Source organism: Miscanthus floridulus, chromosome 12 (genome assembly GCF_019320115.1).
Source record: "Miscanthus floridulus cultivar M001 chromosome 12, ASM1932011v1, whole genome shotgun sequence".
NCBI classification, from domain to species: Eukaryota; Viridiplantae; Streptophyta; class Magnoliopsida; order Poales; family Poaceae; genus Miscanthus; species Miscanthus floridulus.
The window spans coordinates 37,686,114-37,704,948 of record NC_089591.1 but is presented as its reverse complement, the minus strand read 5'-3'; the positions used below and the strand labels follow the sequence as shown (position 1 = coordinate 37,704,948).

At 51.1% G+C, this 18,835-nt stretch overlaps 1 protein-coding gene across 2 annotated transcripts in view; it reads left to right on the top strand.

Moving 5' to 3' along the window:
- Positions 1-2,951: 2,951 nt before the first annotated feature.
- LOC136497373 (coilin-like) overlaps positions 2,952-18,835 on the top strand; it is a 29,590-nt gene continuing 13,706 nt past the window's right edge. The window contains exons 1-6 of one of the 2 annotated variants that reach the window (XM_066493166.1): positions 2,952-3,293; positions 3,576-3,640; positions 4,809-5,078; positions 5,335-5,508; positions 6,939-7,008; positions 7,228-7,302. In XM_066493166.1, coding sequence (XP_066349263.1) covers positions 2,961-3,293; positions 3,576-3,640; positions 4,809-5,078; positions 5,335-5,508; positions 6,939-7,008; positions 7,228-7,302 — 987 coding nt within the window. In that variant the 5' untranslated portion in view covers positions 2,952-2,960. The remainder of the gene's footprint in view (positions 3,294-3,575; positions 3,641-4,808; positions 5,079-5,334; positions 5,509-6,938; positions 7,009-7,227; positions 7,303-18,835) is intronic. The other variant, XM_066493167.1, reaches the window with a different exon arrangement.

Here is an 18,835-nt window from a genome sequence, read left to right as displayed (position 1 = left end):
AAGCTATCTTCCTTGTTGTGTCAAGAACCATCACTATGCAGATGAAATATATGCCATACAAACGACCAATTATGCATATTGGCTAAGAGCCTGTTTGGCAAGGCTTCTACAGGCTCTGACTTCTCCTAAACTAGCTACTGTAGCAGGGAGTTGTTTTCTCTATCCTTACGAAATAAACTAGGAGCAAAAAAAATCACGTTTTCTAAGCTCCTCCGGCTCTAGCTTCCTCTGACACTGTAGCATGGAGCCAGAGCCGGGAATAGCCCTGCTAAAGAGGGCCTAAATACCATATAGATGGTTTCGGTAGTGTTGTAACATAAAGAAAACAAAAACAAAGAATGATCTATCAGGTTTATGTACAAATTGAATGGATGGGAAGGCATCGTTAGGAGACGGGGCAGCTTGTGTTTTGCAAGGAATAAACAATAATCGTAGGATTGAATGTACGGCTAAAACCAAATCCAAATCACTAATTCATAGGGTATGGTCACTGGCTTCAATCCTTGTGATTTGTGAATGTGATCGTTGTTCTATTATTTTATCTGTTCAAATTGCTTCTTTAACTCTTTTCCTTGATCCAATTACATAAGCATAGAGCAAGCTTTCCCCATCAAATTACAGCAGTAGTTTGAAGACATAGTAAAAGGCCTAACTTGTGCCTTAAGTAGCACATGCATCTAAAGTCCTAGTTTATGATGAGCCTCCCGCGATGCATCATGGTGATATCTCTAATGATGTTGTCTTGCTCCTTGTTGTGGGCCCTGTACTGATTGGAGTAGAAGTAGAAGCTGCCATCCTCTTTATTGTTGGCCCTCGACTAACAGGAGATTATGTGGTCAAAGATGTAGATATTGTTGTTGATGTCTTCTTAGAGTATTATTAGAGTCCAAAGTACTAGACTTTTCCTTTCTTTTCCTATAAAACAATTAGGCAATCAAGTTATTTCTCAATAAAAGAACAAACATATAGACAAAAAGTGATAGGAACAGGTTTAGGCTCATTTTGTGCGGCTCTCACATAGGCTTCTCCACCGGCTCCATGTGTGGAGCAGGTCGAGCCACACCGAATGCCCTCGCATAGAGGAACGCTTCTGGGCGGTAAAATATGGAGCCAGAGCCATTTTGTGTACGCATATGGAGTCACGAAAATTGGCTCTGCCTGAGAGCTTCGGCTCCAGCTGCGGAACGCGCATGTCGAGCGGTGTTTGGATGGCTGCATGCAGCCAACCTGCACAAGTGGATGTGTATAAACTTGGGAAGAAACGTGTTTGGATTAGGGATGAAAACGGATCGGATACGGACGGATATCACCGATATTACATTTGTTTTCATATTTCTGTCCGGATTCGGATTCGAATAAGGATAGTGTCAACTATGTCGGATAGGATACGATTGGATATCTACATCATAAATATGCGATTTGAGTATTCGGATACGGATACGGTATCGGATGTTGGATATCCGGACTCGGATACGGACAGATCTCAACCCCTCTAAATGTATTCGGTTTCAAATACGGTCGGAAAATATCCGTACCGTTTTCATCCCTAGTTTGGATGGATGGTTCCACTGTAGCTTCTTGCATCTGCCCGTGCATTGTATGCCCAATTGCTGTGTCCACTCGCCATCACTTTGAGCTTCACTACCAAGCCAGACCCAGTAGATGTAGGGATGGATTGTGTGGTCCGTCGTAAGTCTCATAGTACAGACATGCTGCATCTAACTCATGCAGGCAATGAAATAGCATCACTTTTTTTTCATCTACTCATTCAACTTCACTGAACACTCTCTTTTCTGAAATAAGGTCCCACTAAGCCTGCACCTCCTCACCCAAGATATACAATCCTCCCTTCGTCCAAAACTTAGATGTAACTAGACTTATAGAAAATAATATTAATATTTGTATCTCAAAATAGGTTTACTATGAAAATATATGACATAATTAATTTAATGATTTTGTATATATTTGATCAAACTTTAGATTGATAGACTCCTTGAAGTATGAGATATGCCTTTATTTTATAACGGAGAGAGCAACCTCCATTCGACAACCAAACACACCTTATTGGTTGTTTGGTGTAGCTACTATCAACTCTGGCTCCGTCACTACTGAACCACTATAGCAATGCTATAGCACGTAGGAGCCAAAGTCGGAGGAGCTAGAAATCGTGGCTCACCTCTCCCTCATTTTATTTTTCGTCTCAGAACTTAAAAGACCCCCGTATTACGGTGGTAAACAGTGCTGATACATTGTTTGTCAACGAAGAGCCAGAGCCACCAGGGCAAATAAATCCATCTGTATCAACTATTCGTTTAGCACCCTGTTTGCTTATTGTTTCTGTGGCTTATAAGCCGGCTAATGCTGTTTTGTTATAAGAGAAAAACACTGTATCATGACTGATAAGCATAGCTGATACGATCAAGCGAACAGAGTGTATGTCTCTTGCACTCACAACAACCCTTTACATGGCCCAAGTCTACGACATGAAATCTAGGACAGAAAAAACAAGATCCCATTTCATTTTCGAGGAGCCACTTTTTTTTGGCACTCTACTTCATTCAGATAAACAAAGAGAAGGTGTATTTTAGGTCAGTATTAGTGACAGTTTCATCTGAGTTTTATTTGCATTTAATAACGTAACACGTCAACAAATTTGATGACTTAACTGGTTAATTATAAAGAGAAAGAGAGGGAGAGTTTTATGGAGAGTAAGGCTAATAATACCTATCTTTGCAGTCCATCTCTCAACTCATTCATATCACTCGTCTCTCGTGCACTTCACTATTAATATATGATTTACTTGTCTTTCGCATAAAGTTTTTTAGTTTTTGGTTATAAGCTTATACTCTGCTTCTCCTGTCTTGTTCACCTCAGTCTTCAACGTGTTTATAGCCTTATTTATGGTATGAAACTACATTAAAATCGACCTTCGATCAATCGATGCACGCAAACAAACCGGAATGTACGAGGGGCTGGTTGCGGCTCCACCAAAATCCAAACCCCTGAAACTGAAACAAGGAGGAAAAAAGGTTGGGAAAGAAACCCAAAACCCTTCCTCCCCCGACCGCCGGCACCCACCAATGGCGAGGTCGCCGCCTGCGGCGCCCGCCCCGGTGAGGCTCCGTCTGCTATTCGAAAACAGCCGCCTCCTCCGGCGTGTGCAGAGGGATGAAGGCCTTCGGCGCTGCTGGCTTCTCCTTAGCCCGGAGCTCGCCACCGTCGCCGACCTCGCCGCTCATGTCGCAGCCCGTTTCCGCCTCCGCCGCACCTGCCCGCGGGGCGTTGTGCTCTCGGTACGTCGCCTGGTCATCTCTCTTCCTTTATTGGTCCCCTTTCTCTTTCCCCCCTCCCCATTTATGCAGGGGTACCCTACCCCGAAACCTTGATTGCTTCATTCTTGCGGGTTTTCCCCAAAATCAATGGCTTCGTACAACAATGTTTGAGGGTTTTCCGTGTGGACCATTGATGCTTCATTTCTTCCTGATTTTTCCCTTCCATTTCTTTGTTATATCTATATTCTGTACAAAGACGAGCATTGTGCATAAATCATGAATGAACTGGTCTCTTGTGCGCAGATGGATGGGTTTACCTTGCCACCATTTGAGTCAACCTGCATCTTCAGGGACAACGATATTATAAGGTAACTGTTGCCTTTGGTGAGCTAATTCGTTCTTTCGATATCTTTTGTCATCCCCTTTTCCCACTATATCATCTTGATATTTCGGCACTTGGCTTAGAGGAAAGGTTGGGGATGTGGGATTGTGTCTACCCAGAGAACTATGTGAAATGCACTGGGCATGTTTGCTTCAAGCTCAGGCAAGATTGGCTCACCTGCATCCCCAGGCGTCTGATTTCGGTCGCCTGGGGTGCAGATCGATGCCTGGGAATCTATCTGCCTGAGCCCTCCAGGGTGCTAGGTTTCATTACCACGATTCTGTACCATTCCCATCTTGGTAAGTAAACAACTAAACAGATATAAACACTAGTGAATCTGTTATGTCCCAGAATAATAGTTGTTTGGAAAATCAGGGACATCCATATGGCAAGCAATATTGTACATCGGATCGTATGCTTAAAATCTATGTTATCACCTTCATCTCTGTTTGGATCCATGAGCTGCTAATAGTTATAACTCTGTTTGGCCCAACTAGTGAGATAGTTGTTAGTTGGGTATTCAGCTAAAAATTAACTAGACTATTAGCTAGACCTGTTTGGATCCAAAGGAGCTAATTATTAGCAGCTAACTATTAGCTCTATGGATCTAAACAGGGGCTTACATGAAGCCCACCTACCGCACGGGAATGGTAGTAGGGTTGTCGAATCATTGTAGTGAGCGAGGTGCAGAGGTGTGTTGATGGCGATCGTGTGTTAAAGTCAATGGCGAAGAAGAAAGGGCTTATCGGGAAGAGGGGTAGCATGAGTAGGAGCTTAGGATGTTTGATTGATTTATTCCTGTCTATTATCTTTCATTCCGTCGTTACTTACTGTGCAATCTGGATGATATGGTGTCGCTATTTCCTTTGAAGTCAAAGGTGGGTCATTGTATATTACGGAAGAGCAGATAATGTCGAGTGGTAACATAGAGCTGCAGTATCGAATGAGTGATGGTGTATTTGAATTAGTAATACCTTCTTGGCTCATAAAAAAGGTTACACTGAAAGGCTCAGTTATTTTTTAGCTACCAGAAAAATCATCCCTTATATTTGATTATATATTTCCTTGCATCATGCATGTCTTTAGTACAGAACAGTGGGCTACTTCTCACAGAAATGATGACAACAATCCCCAATTTTCTTTTGTATTGCTAGGGTTAAACAAAAATCCTGCACGAAGCAGGTAGGGCACAATGATGTGCACTGTATTCAAGATCATGAGATAATAGAGAAGAGGCCACTTCCAGTTGATGACAGAATCCTTGCAATCCAGGATCAAAAGGATGGCTGTAAACACCAAGAAGAAGAGGCACATGATCACCAGCTTGAAGAAAATGCCACTGCTAGCCATAGCATAGAAAACAATGAGACAAATTCGAAGAGGAAGTGGAGTGATGGGATTGCAGAAATACCTGAGAGCTCAAAGTATGCTTCTATATGTTTGTTGTAGTATTTGCATTTTTCTTTTCCAACTATGAAATATCACTTTGGTCGGACGCCTTCTCCATTTTTCTGGTTTACTGGGTTATATGAGTTCTTGAATCCCCAAAACCAGCTTTACTCACCCAAATAGTCTGACTTGCGCTCTTATGAAAGTTCTGTTAGAATCATGAAACAATTATTGATGTCTGCATCTATATTCTGTTAAGTGATATGTCTATCCTTTTTCATTGGTGTTTAGATGCAGGGGAAAAAGGCTGAAGGTGACAAATTCTGGAAAGCAGATAGATTACAGCAAGGAGGAACAGAGTGAATCTAAAAAGTTGAACTTGTCAGTTATTGATTTTGAAGCTAAGAAAGCAACTCCACAACATGAAACTACCACTACCTTGGTGGAGCAGCAAAAATCAGAGGGGTATTATCTCAAGGCATATGCCAGTTACTGCTTTTAAGTTTTATAAGGCACTCTGGTTTGAGAAATAGTTTTAGTTTTGTTCCCATTGACCATAACCAGTTTGAATTGTATTCCTGTGTTGTTTATCTTCATGTTGTTATGTGTTGTTTTAAAAACATGTAGCAGTTCGTTCCTAGCGAGTCTAACCCTAGTTATCACTTATTCTAGAGTTTAGGTTAATAGCATGTTGGGTTGGTTGCTTCCTACTTCCAGTGCCTCTCCTTTAATGCCTAATTTCTGCTAAATTCTGATTCAAAACTTGTTATTTCTGTTTTTGAAATGCAAATTAGTTGTCTGTTTGGAAAACAAATGATCATAAGTCATATCCAGGAAGTTTCGAGCGCCAGCAACATGTGGCAATCCACTTTGTTGGTTATGTCTACAAGATCCTTAATTGTAACAGTCTTAATATGAACAAGATTTTAATGGAAAGCCACACCAACATAATATATTTTTATCTTACAAATGACATAGTTGATCTCAGTGATACTTTTATCACGATTTTGCATTGTATTTGATTCTGTTTTGGTTATCAACCATGTTAATCTTAAGAACAATTCAATAAATCACAATATTGTTCAAAAATTTGGCATAACATAATAATAAGTAAATTTTGTGTATGTTAGAATGGTGTAAATCAGTATACTCCTTTAAATTGTGGTTCTCGTGGCTTCCTAGTATAGCTTCAGAAAGGCTATTGCGCAGCTATACTATGTAGTGTAAACATAGCTAGCTATTCTGTAGAAGTGTAGATATTTAGGGTTCCTGTTGTTTTTGCCACTTCACAACAAGGACCGTAAAGATCTATAGATAGCTACTTAGAACCCTGTTTATAAGAGTCTGCTTTTTGTAATATTGCATTGTTTGGTTCATGGGCAAACTTTGCCAAGCTCGAATGAAGACAGATTTGACTTTTTTAGGCAGTGGTCCACTGTTATATCTGTAGCAATCCTACGTGCCAGAGGCTCTTTTTTATGCTCTAAAAATGTGAAAGGTTCCAATTTCTTTCCCAAATTTGCCTCATTGTCATGATGATTTCATCAATTGTTATATCAAAAAGTGTTTTGCGCTGTGCTCCTTAAGTATAGTGGTGGTAAGATCAGTCTTGAACCAGACATGCTCATGAAAAAAGACCACACAGGATAGTCTTCAACATAACACGAGGACATGTGAGGAGTGAGTGAATGCGACAGGAGTGGCAAACCGCATGTTAAGTTTATTTTGTCATTTTATGGAGTTGGGGAGTGTTTGTACATGGCATGGTCCGTAAGCAAAAATGAGATGTAGGGATATATTGACCACAGCAGGGGTCTATAAGGGCTTATATACTGTATCGGTCCTTGTTTGTTCTATCATATCACTGCATGCAATTCATATTATGTTTTTTTTAGGAACAATCAAACTGAGTTGAAATGTGAGGCAAAGGTGGTAGACTATAACGCTCAAAGTGACACAAAAAAGGTATGCATGAGTCATAATGCAGCTCTTGATATGCCTAGTGTTGACTCTGCTTGATTAAGATTTGATACTGGGCTTTACTCTGTTCTATTTACCCTTCATTTGATTTGTTAATCAATATAGAAATTTCAGTTCTTAATTTATGATGTAACAGTTATGCCAAAATATTTTAATTTAGTTAACATTTGTATCTCACTTTGCTTTGTATTTTTGCCTTGTCAGTTGGAGAGTCGAAGTGCTCGTCGCAAGAAAATTAAAAGGCTAATGAGACATACAGGAAAATTACAATCAGAAAAGGTATTTTTTTTCTCGAACGGCGCAGGAGAGCTGTCATTTTGTCAAGGAATACTGAAATCTACTATACCACACAAAATGCACACACAACCCACACCGAGCTAAGTTCACAGCAATAAGACCAATAGTACACAACCTCTTTGGGGCAAGGTTCCAAAAAGCGCTAGGCGCTAAGTGAGCGGTGACCTTCTGCCTAGAGCTTAAGTGTGCTTGGGGGTTCCTAGGCCTGCCTAAGCATACTGTAGCAGAAGTTCAGAACTCAAAACATCTATTTCTTGAATGTGTCAAAAGATAGGTAGTGTTTGGTCTGGGGACAAGGTGGGTGTCGGGGACCAATACCAGGGTACCCGAAGAGGAGGAGCTAATAACCATCAACATTGATTCGTCCGAGCAGTCAAGAGCGCGACTACAGCTCCAACTGATCCCCAGGTGCGCAAACTCCGCCTCGCCCGACACCAAGGCTGCGGGCTCCGCCTCGCCCGACACCAAGGCCGCGGGCTCCGCCTCGCCCGACCCCTGAGGGTGGCTCCGCCTAGCCCGACCCCTGAGGGTGGCTCCACCTCACCTGACACCGAGGCCACGGGCTCCGCCTCGCCCGACACCGAGGCCGCGGGCTCTGTCTCGCCCGACCCCTGAGGGCGGCTCCGCCTTGCCCGACCCCTGAGGGTGGCTCTGCCTCGCCCGACACCGAGGCCGCGGGCTCCGCCTCGCTCGACCCCTGAGGGTGGCTCCGCCTAGCCCGACCCCTAAGGGTGGCTCCGCCTCGCTTGACACCGAGGCCGCGGGTTCCGCCTCGCCCGACCCCTGAGGGCGGGCTCCGCCTCGCCCGACACCGAGGCCGCGGGCTCCGTCTCGTTCGACGAAGACCCATACCGTCGCTGACCACTCCAGGTCCAAGTCAGGATGGGCGTTCGGTTCTCGATTCGGTTCCCTCGGTTATTGATGAAATTCGGTTCCTAGAAAACAGGAACCGATCGGTTCCAAAAATTTTTGGGAACCGAGCAGTTCGGTTCTCGGTTATTTCGGTTCGGTTCCGGTTCTAACCGAACTAACCGAATTTTTTTAGAAGACCTCAAGACAATAATAAATATACTTGTTGTAAGATAAATTTATGCAACACTATATTCATTTTTAATAATAATAATATATAAGAAAACAATAGCAATATAGTAACATAAATATATAGCAGTTCAAATATAAAACACTACACATAAACCAAACATAATCCTACAAAATAAAAGTAAGTGAAGTATAATTCATGTAATTCGGTTCTTTCGGTTAATTCGGTTAACCGAGAGTAGGAACCGAATTTTCTTTGGTTATTTCGGTTCCTCAATATCAGGAACCGAATAAGGAACCGAATTTTTTGGTTCCGGTTCTTTCGGTTCAGTTTTCGGTTCTCGGTTAAATTTGCCCAGGGCTAGGTCCAAGCGTATGGGCCTGGGTCAAAGCTCTAACACCAGGGAGGTGATCGGCACGCCCCGATATAACCCGTGGCGGTGACGGACCATAACTGAGGATTCACATCAGGAATAGCGTCGGGCGAACCGGTGCTGTTCTGCCTAACCCTCGTACGAACACTGAAAGGCGCGTCAGTTCGCCACGACGTCCGCCAGGACGGAGTGGAGCGCCACGACCGGGAGACGACGCCTGCGCATGGCGCCAGTGACGGACAGGGCCGCGACCGTGAAGCTGTCCCTGTTGACATCTACAGGGTCGGTGGGATCCGCATAGAAGAGAAGGACCCGGCGATCCTGGAGGACTTCTCCTTCTGATGCTCCTTTTTTCCCTTCGCTGTAACCCCTGCTTTCCCTTGGCCTATAAAAGGGAAAGCATGTCGTCCCATTAAGGGGATCGAAACTCATCGCAACACACCACAAGAGACTCGAATCCGATCAACTCACCGAACCCCGAACATACAACCAAGCAGCGACCGAGCTCTCGGCACCCGTTCACCCTTTCCATCAGAGACTTGGGACCTATTCTTCTCTCGTCCGTTTGTAACCCCTACTATGAACTTTCAGTGTTAGTAACACGAGCAGCAGCAACGAACTGGACGTAAGGACATTCTGCCCGAACTAGAACAAACATTGTGTCCTCTTAGCACACCATCCAGGCCAGAAGCGCAATATTAGAAATTTACTAGCCGGTGGTAACTCGAAACACCGATAGTTGGCGTGCCAGGTACGGGCCGTTTCTGCTTCTCGACATCCACACTAGCCATCTGATGGCTAGTCACAACCTCGGTTGGTTCCCGGGCGCGCACGTGCGCTTTGGGGACTTGGATTTCATCGTCACGACGGAGGGAGAGTTGGTGATGGCTACCGCCGCCGTCCGACCTCTTCGCTCCGCCGGCCTCGACACAATCGCCGAGGCGCTCGAGGAGCTGCAGCTGCACGCCCCGGAGGCCCGCGCCCCCGGAAGCAACCAGCTCCTCAACTTCAACTACGGGAGGCTTGAGCGTCAGCTCGGCGTCTTCCTGGGACCTCGGTCGTCTCGGGAGGACCTGCGCCACCTCACCTCTTCTCGTTCGTCAACGTCATGGCGCAGCTTGCCGGAGGGGAGCCGCTTTCTCCGGAATAACTCATCCGGAGCGCCCCGATAGCGCTCCTGTTCGGTCTCCGCAACGCCGCGGAGACCGATGGCTAGCTTGTGGCGCAACACACGCCTCCATCCCCCGCGAACGACGAGTTCGTGGGGATGACCAAATATGTCGTGGAGTCTTTTCACGACCTCGCTGAAGAATCGGAGTTGCCCTCCGGCTCTGACTCCAGCAGGGGAGTCATCACCCCTCTTGTGAGTGTTTCATGGCAGATACCCCCGAGGGACACGTCAAAAGCGTCCATGAAGAGGAGGCTACCCCGACGAACGACGAGGTCGAGGGGGAGACGGGGGCCCCACTCCGTCTGCGGGTGGAGCAGCTGAAGGCCCGACACTTAGAGCTCGAAGAAGCATGACTCCAGCTCGAGCAGGAACGCGTGGAGCTCGATCGGGAGATCGAGCGCCACGAAGACAGTGGGCGCGCGCGCGCCATGGCCCGCGACGTGAACCGGAGGATCATCGTGGACGATGAAGCCCTCCCACACTTCGCCCGGGCGAGCCAGAACATCGCTGCTGCGGCGGCCTTACTCTGTGGGCTTCCGGGGCCCACGACGCCCGAGGATCGTCGGGCCCACCGCGAGATTTGCACGCTGCTCGAGCGTGCGGCGGCGCAGCAGGCCGAGAGCTCGCTGTCTCGGCGACGCGAGCTCAACGTCAGCCAGCGCACGCCCTCAGAGCGACCCGACAAGGACGCGTCAGTCCACCAGGCGCCGCAAGGCGGCAGGCTGCGCATCGCGGTCCCGGTGCGTGAGCGTCTCGGCCGCAACTGTGACGCACGCGACACCCTCGACGCCCGCAGGCGTGCCCGCAACGATACGAGGGAGCGAGCTAGCCGCGGCTACCACCCTCGTCGTGGCGGATGCTATGCCAGCGGCGAGGACCGAAGCCTGAGCCTTGGCCTGCCGGGACCTCAGGCCTTCGGCCGACACATCCTCAACGCTATCTTCCCGTCAAGGTACCGACCACCAATCAACATCCCGAAATACTCTGGGGAAACGAACCCCGGACTATGGCTCGAGGATTATGGGCTTGCTTGTCAAGCCGGTGGAGCGGATAATGACGATTTCATTATCCGCAACCTTCCATTGTTCCTTGCCGACTCGGCACGAACATAGTTGGAACACCTTCCGCCCAATAGAGTCCAAAGTTGGGCGGACCTGAAGATCTTCGTGGGGAACTACCAGGGCACGTACAAGCGTCCTGGGAATCCATGGAATTTCAAAAACTGTCGATAGAAGGCCGAGGAAACCCTTCGTGGGTATATCCGACGCTTCTCCCGGTAGTGCAACGAGCTGCCTAACGTCGCCGACGTCGACGTTATAGGAGCTTTCCTGTCGGGGACCATCTGCGAGTCCCTGGTTCACAAGCTGGGACGTAAGGGCCCGCGAACCACCACGGAGCTCCTCGACATCGCCACCAGCCACGCCTCGGGCGAGGAGGCGGTCGGAGCGATCTTCGACCGTCTCAAGGGCAAGGCGAAATAGGACGAGGACGCCGGCGAAGGCGCCTCCAACCGTCCCATCAAGAAGAAGAACAAGCAGCGGCGCGAAGGCTCGCTCGTGGCTGTCGCCGACCGCAGGGGGGGTCAGAAGCCCGCGGAGGGCACCCTGAACCACTTCGAGAAGCTACTCGAGGGGCCATGCCTGAACCATGCCTTCCTCGTCAAGCATCTGTACAAGGACTGCGACCTCATGAAGCGGTTTTTGTCCGGAGGCTCCAACAAAGGGGAGCACGGGAAGGACCCTGACCCGACCGTGGACGACGTCGAGGTGAAGGACGACGGCTTTCCGACGTCGGATGGTTGCCTCATGATCTTCGGAGGGTCGGCAGCCTACGACTCCAAGCGCCATCAGAGGCTCGCGCGCCGCGAGGTCTATACGGCCGAGCCGGTCGCGCCTACCTTCCTCCGATGGTCTTAGTCCGTCATAACTTTCGATCGGACTGACCACCCGGAGAGCGTCCCGCAACCGGAAAGATACCCGCTCGTGGTCGACCTGATCATCGGCACGAAGCGGCTCACCATTGTACTGATGGATGAAGGCAGCGGCCTTAACATCATGTACGTCGAGACGTTCGACGCTATGGGCATCGACCGAGCGCGCATCCAACCGACCGGAGCGTCTTTCCACGGCATCGTGCCTGGAAAGCAGGCCGTGCCACTTGGGCAGATCGATCTGCCCGTCACCTTCGGGGATCCGTCCAATTATAGGACGGAGACCCTCACCTTCGAGGTGGTTGGGTTCCACGGAACCTACCACGCCATCCTGGAGTGACCATGCTACGCGAAGTTCATGGTCGTCCTCAACTACACCTACCTAAAGCTGAAGATGCTGGGCCCAGGCTGGGTCATCACCATCGGCACCTTCCAGCGCGGCTACGAATGCGAGGTCGAGCGCTGTGATCACGCCGCGGCAATCGTCGCCTCCAAATAGCCCGTGGCCATCAGGAAGGAGGTCACCGAAGAAGCACCCAACCCCAAGCGGTCGGCCGGGTCTTTCGAGCCAGTGGAGGGCACCAAGGAGGTCCTCATAGACCCCCGCAGCCCCGAGGGCAAAGTGGTGCGCATTGGCACCACGCTTTCCTTCAAATAGGAAAGCGCGCTCATCGTCTTCCTCCGCGCCAACCGAGACATCTTTGCGTGGAAACCCTCGGACATACCGGGCATTTTGAGGGAAGTCGCCGAGCATGCCTTGAAGATCTGGGCAGGCTCAAAGCCGGTAAAGCAATGCCTGCGTCGCTTCAACGAGGGGAAACGCAGGGCCATCGGTGAGGAGATTGCGAAGCTTTTGGCGGTCGGGTTCATAAGGAAGTGTACCACCCCGAGTGGTTAGCCAATCCCGTTCTTGTACGAAAAAAGAGTGGGAAGTGGAGGATGTGTGTTGACTACATGGGTCTCAACAAAGCGTGTCTGAAGGATCCGTTTCCTTTGCTGCGCATAGACCAAGTAGTCGACTCCACCTCAGGGTGCGAAACCCTTTGTTTCCTTGATGCGTACACCGGATACCATCAAATCGCGATGAAAGAGTCCGACCAGCTCGCGACATCTTTCATCACCCCATTTGGATCGTTTTGCTACGTCACAATGCCGTTCGGTCTAAAGAACGCTGGGGCTACGTACCTGCGTTGTATGCTCAAGTGTTTCGGGGATCTCATCGGGCGGACCGTTGAGGCCTACGTGGACGACATCATGGTCAAGTTCAAACGGGCTGACCAGGTCATAGTCGACCTTGAGCAGACCTTCGCAAAACTTCGAGCAAATGGCATTAAGATAAACCCCGAGAAGTGCGTGTTCGGGGTCCCGAGGGGTATGCTGCTTGGTTTCATCATCTCTGAGTGTGGCATCGAAGCCAACCCGGAGAAGATCTCGGCCATCTCAAGGATGGGCCCGATTCAGAACATAAAGGGGGTACAACGAGTTACAGGGTGCCTCGCCGCGCTCGGCCGCTTTATCTCACGCCTCGGCGAACGAGGTCTCCCCCTTTATCGACTTCTGAAGAACATCGACCGCTTCGAATGGACGTCCGAGGCCCAGGAGGCACTTGACACGGTCAAGAAGCTTCTGACGAAGGCCTCGATCCTGGTTCCTCCGACCAATAGAGAACTCCTTATGCTCTACATTGCGGCCACCACGCAAGTGGTCAGCGCCGCCCTGGTAGTGGAGCGTGAAGAAGAGGGGCATGCCCACAAAGTACAACGCCCTGTGTACTTCATTAGCGAGGTCCTATTCGATTTTAAGACCCGCTACCCCCAAATCCAGAAGCTCCTGTACGTCGTCCTCATCGCCAAGAGGAAGCTGCGCCACTACTTCGAGTCACATCCGGTGACGGTCGTGACGTCCTTCCCCCTCGACAAGGTCGTCCAAAACCAGGATGCCACGGGAAGAATCGCGAAGTGGGCACTCGAGCTGATGGGTCAGGGCACTACGTATGCCTCCCGGACGTCCATCAAGTCCCAAGTGTTGGCTGATTTCATTGCAGAGTGGACCGAGATCCAAATGCCACCAGCGATCGTCGACCAAGAGTACTGGATGATGTACTTCGACGGATCGCTGATGAAGAAAGGCGCCGGCGCGGGGCTGGTCTTCGTTTCGCCCCTCGGGGGGGGGGGGTACGCATGACGTACATGGTCCGCATCCATTTCCCCTCCAACAATGTGGCCGAATATGAGGCGCTCATCAACGGCCTGCGCATCGCCATTGAGTTGGGCATCCGACGCCTCGACGTCCGGGGCGACTCGCAGTTGGTCATCGACCAAGTCATGAAGGAGTCGAGCTACCACAGCTCCAAGATGGCTGCATATTGCCGAGAAGTTCGCCAGCTAGAGGACAAGTTCGATGGCCTCGAGCTCAACCACATTCCAAGGTGTCTCAACGAGGCGGCCGACGTGCTGGCAAAAGCGGCGTCCGGCCGAGAGCCGGTGCCAACGAGCGTCTTCGCCAGCGGTCAGCACAAGCCCTCGGTTCGCTACGAGGGGCCGGAACAAGCCGGTGACGGCCCGCCCGCCCTGGGCTCGGGGGCTGACCAACCGTCGGCTCCATCCGACCCTGAAGTCATGGAGCTCGAAGAGGACCCAGCGACAGAGCCCGACCCTCTGGTCGACTGGAGGACGCTCTACCTTGACTACCTCCTCTGTGAGGCGCTGCCGACGGATAAGACGGAGGCTCGATGGCTCGCGCGTCGCGTCAAGTCCTTTGTCCTTTTTGAGGACGAACTCTACAAGCGAAGCCACACCAGGATCCTGCAGCGCTACATCCCCATCGAACAGGGGAAGCGTTTGCTGAGCGATATCCACGGTGGGGTCTGCAGTCACCATGCCGCGCCTAGAAGGAAACGTGTTACGACAAGGCTTCTACTAGCTGACCGCAGTAGCAGACGCCGAGCAGATTGTGCGCACCTGCGAAGGGTGTTAGTACTACGCTCGACAGACTCACCTATCGGCCCAAGCACTCCAGACAATCTCCATCACGTGGCCGTTCGCGGTATGGGGGCTCGATCTGGTCGGACCCCTCAAAAGGGCGCTCGAGGGCTACACCCACTTGCTTTCACCGTAGACAAGTTTACAAAGTGGATAGAGGCTCGGCCGATCTCCGCGATCAAGTCCAAGCAAGCCGTGCTGTTCTTCCTCGACATCTTCCATCGCTTCGGAGTTCCGAACTCCATCATCACGGACAACGGCATGTAGTTCACTAGAAAGAAGTTCCTCCGATTCTGCGATGAATACCACATCCAGGTCGATTGGGCTGCCGTGGCGCACCCCCGCACGAACGGGTAGGTCGAGCGCGCGAACGGCATGGTCCTACAAGGCCTCAAGCCTAGGATCTTCAACTGGTTGAACAAGTTTGACGGACGATGGGTCGCGGAGCTTCCCGCGGTGCTTTGGAGCTTGAGGACGACCCCCAGCCGGGCCACCGGTTACACGCCATTCTTCATGGTCTATGGTTTCGAGGCTGTCCTCCCGACCGACCTCGACTATGGAGCGCCAAGGGTTAGGGCGTACGACGAATAGGGTGCCGGGGCGTCCCTCGAGGACACCATGGACCAGCTCGTGAAGCACGCGACGTTGCCCTCCGCCGCTTGGCCAAGTACCAGCAGGAGTTGCGACGGTACCACAACCGTCGAGTGCGGGGTTGGGCCTTCAACGTCGGAGACCTGGTCCTCCGCCTCGTCCAGAGCAGTAAGGACCGCCACAAGTTCTTCCCGCCATGGGAGGGACCGTACGTCATCGCGGAGGTGCTCCGGCCAGGCGCCTACAAGCTCAAGACCTTCGACGGCGTGGTCTTCGCCAATGTCTGGAACATCGAGCAGTTACGTCGCTTTTACCCTTAATAAACGCACACTTTCTCATCAGTTTCGCTATCAAACTCCCCGACCTTTAGTGACACCCGACCCCAGCAACGGCAAAGGGTCGGGCCTCACTCGGGGGCTAATAAGAGCATATCTATCCGGTAAAAAGTCTCTACGTCCGACCCTTTCTCACGATGACCCAGAAGCGAAGTTTGCAGAAACAAGCTCTGAGTAAAACTGGTCGGACTGCGAGAAATCTACGCCTCGGCGGCTACGGCGCCTTTGCTCACTAGCGTGATCAGAGTTTTTTTCTCCGCACCCCGGGCTTTTTGGCCTTAGCCACGGAAATAGTCGGTACGCGTTTAAGAGTCTATCTGCCTGGCGAACATTCTCCGTGCCCGACCCCCTCTCTCGTTAAGACCTAGGAGCTAAGGTTGCAGGAACAAGCTTTGAGTATAACTGGTCGGACTGCGAGAGACCTACGCCTCGGCGGCTACGGCGCCTTTGCTCACCAGCGTGATCAGAATTTTCTCACCTGCACCCTGAGCTTTACGACCTTAACGACGGAAAGGGTCAGAATGCACTAGCCTTTTTATATAAAAAGGGGAGAAGGGCTAAAAAGCTGTTTGGCTATAACGAAATTTAATAGCTTGTCCATTTATTACAAGTTCGCTGCCTGGCTTATCTGTCTAACTAAATTCTTGCGCGGGATGTTCTCATCTTCTATCTCCGTAGGTAAATCCTGTCCCAGCGGGGCAATACAAGTCGACCAGACGGCTTAGCCGCTACCGAGGGATGGGTAGGGAGCAGCAGATGCCCCACGCGGGTTATGTCGACCCCATTGTGAACGACGGACCCGCATTCCGCTCGAACATATCTGGTAAGCGCTCCCTGAACCCGTCACTCGTGCCATCGAGGTAATTCCTGTGCCAGCGGGTCACCCGTATTTTACGTGCATTAATTTCGCTATCGAGCCCCCGACCCCAGCAACGGCGAGGGGTCGGGTCTCGCTCAGGGTCTGGCAAGAGTGTCTATTCGGTAGACATTCTTTATGCCTGACCCCTCACGTTAAAAAACTGGAGGCAAGGTGTGCGGAGACAAGCGCTGAGTAAAGCTGGTCGGACTGCGAGAAACCTACGCCCCGACGGCTACGGCGTCTTTGCTCACCAGCGTGATCAGAGTTTTTGTCCCCGCACCCCGAGCTTTAGCCTCCGCCTTCTCGGGAAGGGTTTGGAGGGGCCCACCTGCGGAATCTCCATCGAGGAGAGGCCGGTAGGTCGCCCAAATCGATCGAACGGCTCGGGCCGCCGTCGAAAGACGGATAGGGAGTAGTGGGATGCCCCATACAGGTTACGCCGGCTCTGTCACGAACGACGGACCCGGACCCCATGCGGACCTATCCGGTAAGAGCTTCCTGAATTTGTCACTCAAGTCATCGAGGTAACTTTACCTTCACTTTCTTTTCCATTGCATGATCATTCATTCATCCATTCTCGTGCATGCATTTATACATTCATCCATCCATTCATCCATACATTCATCCCACATATCCAAGCATTGCATATGCAATTGCTGCATCACAACGCTTCGCGGCAACGGACCGAGGTTCGAAGGCCGGCCCGCGAAGGGCTCGAGGCTGCCTCGCGTCAAACAGAGCCAGGGGAGAAAAACCGAGATGAGCCCCAGTGGCCTTCCCGACCCCGCTCAGAAGCGAACAGGGACACATCGACCTTTCTCGTTCGATCCTAACCTCGAGCCAAGCCCACAGAATCCCCATCCAGGGGAGGCCAGTGGGCCACCTGAGTCCCTCTCCGGAGGGACACGGGCATCTGCCTGGAGGTGGGTTAAGGAGCAGTGGAATGCCACATAAGAGCTATGCCGACCCTGTCAACGGATGACGGACCCGAATTCCACTCGAACATGTCCGTTAGCGAGCTCACCGAGCGCGACACTCGAGCCATCGAGGCAAGTGTCGTTAGCTTAGCCCCTCTGGTTGCGGAAACCGAGGACGGGGTGACGCATGAAATCTGGCCGACCCCTACCGACCCCCACGGGGCTCGAGCCGCCCGACCCGAACTCGGGAATCCACCTAACCGGGGTTCGAAGGCCGGCACGCGAAGGGCCCGAGGCCGCCTCGCGTCGAACCGAGCCAAGGGAGAAAAACGTGGACGAGCCCCAGCGGCTTTTGCCCGACCCGCTAAGAAGCGGACAGGGTCATCTCGACCTCTCTCGTTCGATCCTAACCTCGACCCGAGCCCATAGAATCTCCATCAAGGAGAGGTCAGCAGGCCACCCGAGTCGTCCACCGGAACGGCTCGTGCATCTGCCGGGAGACGGGTTAAGGAGCAGTGGAATGCCGACCCCGTCACAAACGACGGACCCGGATTCCACTCGAACATGCTCGTAGGCGAGCTCACTGAACGCGGCACTCGAGCCATCGAGGCAAGTGACGTTAGCTCAACCCCCGACGCACCCCTGCTACGTGCGGGGGCTCGAGGTAAGTTGGGCTCGCAAGGAGATCGAACGCGCGGTCGCAGAACGATGGCTCAGATCCTAGGGAGGGGGTACGTGCGAAAACAAGAGACTCTCTCCTAGTTTTCGCTATCCTCTCCTCGATCTTCAGTGACACCCGACCGCAGCAACGGCAAGGGATCGGGTCTCACTCGGGGGCTGATAAGGGCATTTATACACCCTTTCTGAAACGGTCGCAGCACCCGACCCCTTCCTCACGTTAAAATACCTAGTGGCAAGGTCCGCAGAAACGAATGACTGAGTAAGGCTGGTCAGACTTTGAGAAACCTACGCCCCAGCGGCTACGGCACTCTTGCTTACCAGCGTGATCAGAGTTTCCCTCCTACACCTCGGGCCCTACGGTCTTAGCAAACGGAAGGGTCGGAACACATGAACCCTTTTCACACATAAAAAGGGTGGAAAAACAAATTCGATCAAACGAAACAAAATGATAAGTTTGTTCGGATAGTACAGAGGGGTCGGAGCTTGTCCACTTGTTACATGAATGATTGCCCGACCTATCTGGCTAACTAAGCCCTCCGGGGGAGAACTATGCTCTCTATTCTGTCCGCCAGGTCCTGCGAAAGGGGAGCCACCGCCGTCTCCATCTCATCTAGCTCGTGGGCTTCATAGCCAGGCGC